Raw genomic sequence first — 1933 nt, forward strand, 5'->3', positions numbered from 1 at the left:
TGGAAATTCAAATTAATCCTCATATCTTTTGCAAACTTGTCCATCAGATGCTTCTTTTTCTTCAGTGTCTGGTACAGGTCGGATATATTGTACCCAAGTTCCATGGTTGTATTTTTTGCAAGTTTCGACGTAGCCGTCTACCATGTCGTGTACTTTGACGTGAATCTCACTATAGCTACACAATTGTTGGAGTAGTTCCAGCCGGGTGTTTTTTGGAATATTTCATGCGGGCAGTGACCCTTCTCGGATGCACAACAACAACTGTCCAACAATACTAACAAGAAGATGGTGAAAACCAATACCAGCATATTTGACGTCTTTTCCGAAAGAACGGAAATTTTTGCGTTGGTTTTTTTTCTCCAACGCCAATCCATCCCGATTCACTTTTGTTCAAATCTCTTCTACCTTTCACTGTTGATGTATTTTGATGAATAAAATATCGTCGATTGATTAATTTTCCACTTTCAATCGATTGTTGTTTAAACATTTGGTATAGTTTAAAGTTCATGTTTTAAACAAATTGTATGTAAATGGAATTTTTTTAAAGTTCACTTTTGATCTGAATTTAATTTTCTTCTCTTTTACAGTGATATTATATTCATATTGTGAAAATTTTATTTGAAATTGAAATTCAGCACTGCAAATGAACGTTTTGCTTATGTGCTATTTTCTTCTTCAACCATTCGATCATCATTTGCATATAGAAAATGTAAATCTAATATCTGTCGAGTTATCGATATATATATATATAATGCCTGGCTTTTGATGGTGGTGGTAACAAAATGACGAACGTTGTTGTTCAACAATTTATAGGTGCAATAGGAGAATTAGTGCTTTTTGTAAATGAATTGGCAGATCTTGTTCAATGTTTTTTATGTATTTATTATTGTGCTAATTACAATTTTGAAATGGAAAAATTCATTTTTTAATAATTGCCATCACTACTGGATGATTAGTGAACGAAGATTGAGTATATTTTTGATATTTTCTTCAATGGTATATTAAAACAAGCAAGATTTAATTGCACAACACTGAAGTCATCTTTTGTACAGTAGAAAAATTATTTATATTATTCTCATTATGTATATGTATGATATATCGAACTGAATTTATTATTATTGTCATAAGTAGCGATTAGTGATTTTATATTCTTCATTTCTTTCTTCACTTTTAATTAATTTCTGTTACTTTGGTATTCTTATTCTTCATTTTTGTTTCCTGGCGTAAATGAAACAACAGATGTCATTGTAGTTGCAGTGACACTTTCCATGAATTGAGCCAACTCATTTTTCTTTTTCTTCAGGTAACAATCCTAAATACAAAAGTGGAATTTATAATTATATCAATCTTAAGTAGCGCTCAATTAAAAATTATTGTACATCTCACACTGTAAAATTTTGTGTTATTTTTCGGTATTTTCAATTTATGTGCAAAGAATTTAACTTTTAGATGATGTTATTTTTTTTCATATTATTGTCATTCATGATTATCGAATATGAATAAAATTATTGTGAGAATAGAAAAAAGAAACCTCTGCCACTTACATTCGCACACTTGAAGATAAAAATAAATCCGATGAGGCTTACAATTATTATTGGTGTCACGTAATTCACAGTATTGACGTTACTATAAATTTCTCTTTTTTCTAAAATAAATGTTTTTCAAACTTTAAATATTTAAAATGAAAATTTAAAGCTAAGTGGTTGTTGTGAAAATTTTGATTCTTTTTCAAAATGAAAACATCGAATAAATAGATGATGATGAATTTACCGTAACAAAAAGGAAGTAGAAGATTTTCTTTACATTCAGTGCAGCCGTTAGCCTTCATTTCATCGTCTTCAGGTTGGCATTTTTCATTTTGGGATGATGCAACTACATGCGTGAAAGTTTACCAATTTGCATTCAATAAAATCAATACGATTGTTCACATATA

The 1933-nt window shown here is 29.6% G+C and overlaps 1 protein-coding gene across 1 annotated transcript; it reads right to left on the minus strand.

The window, feature by feature from the left end:
- Positions 1 to 1198: 1198 nt before the first annotated feature.
- Tsp_12766b (conserved hypothetical protein) lies at positions 1199 to 1645 on the minus strand (the record flags this gene model as incomplete). Its single annotated transcript, XM_003370829.1, has 2 exons — positions 1199 to 1312; positions 1545 to 1645. Coding segments are annotated over 2 exons (215 nt in total), but the record flags the coding sequence as incomplete, so codon positions are not given.
- Between the last annotated feature and the right edge of the window lie 288 nt (positions 1646 to 1933).

This window comes from Trichinella spiralis (assembly GCF_000181795.1).
Source record: "Trichinella spiralis strain ISS 195 chromosome Unknown Scfld468, whole genome shotgun sequence".
NCBI lineage: Eukaryota > Metazoa > Nematoda > Enoplea > Trichinellida > Trichinellidae > Trichinella > Trichinella spiralis.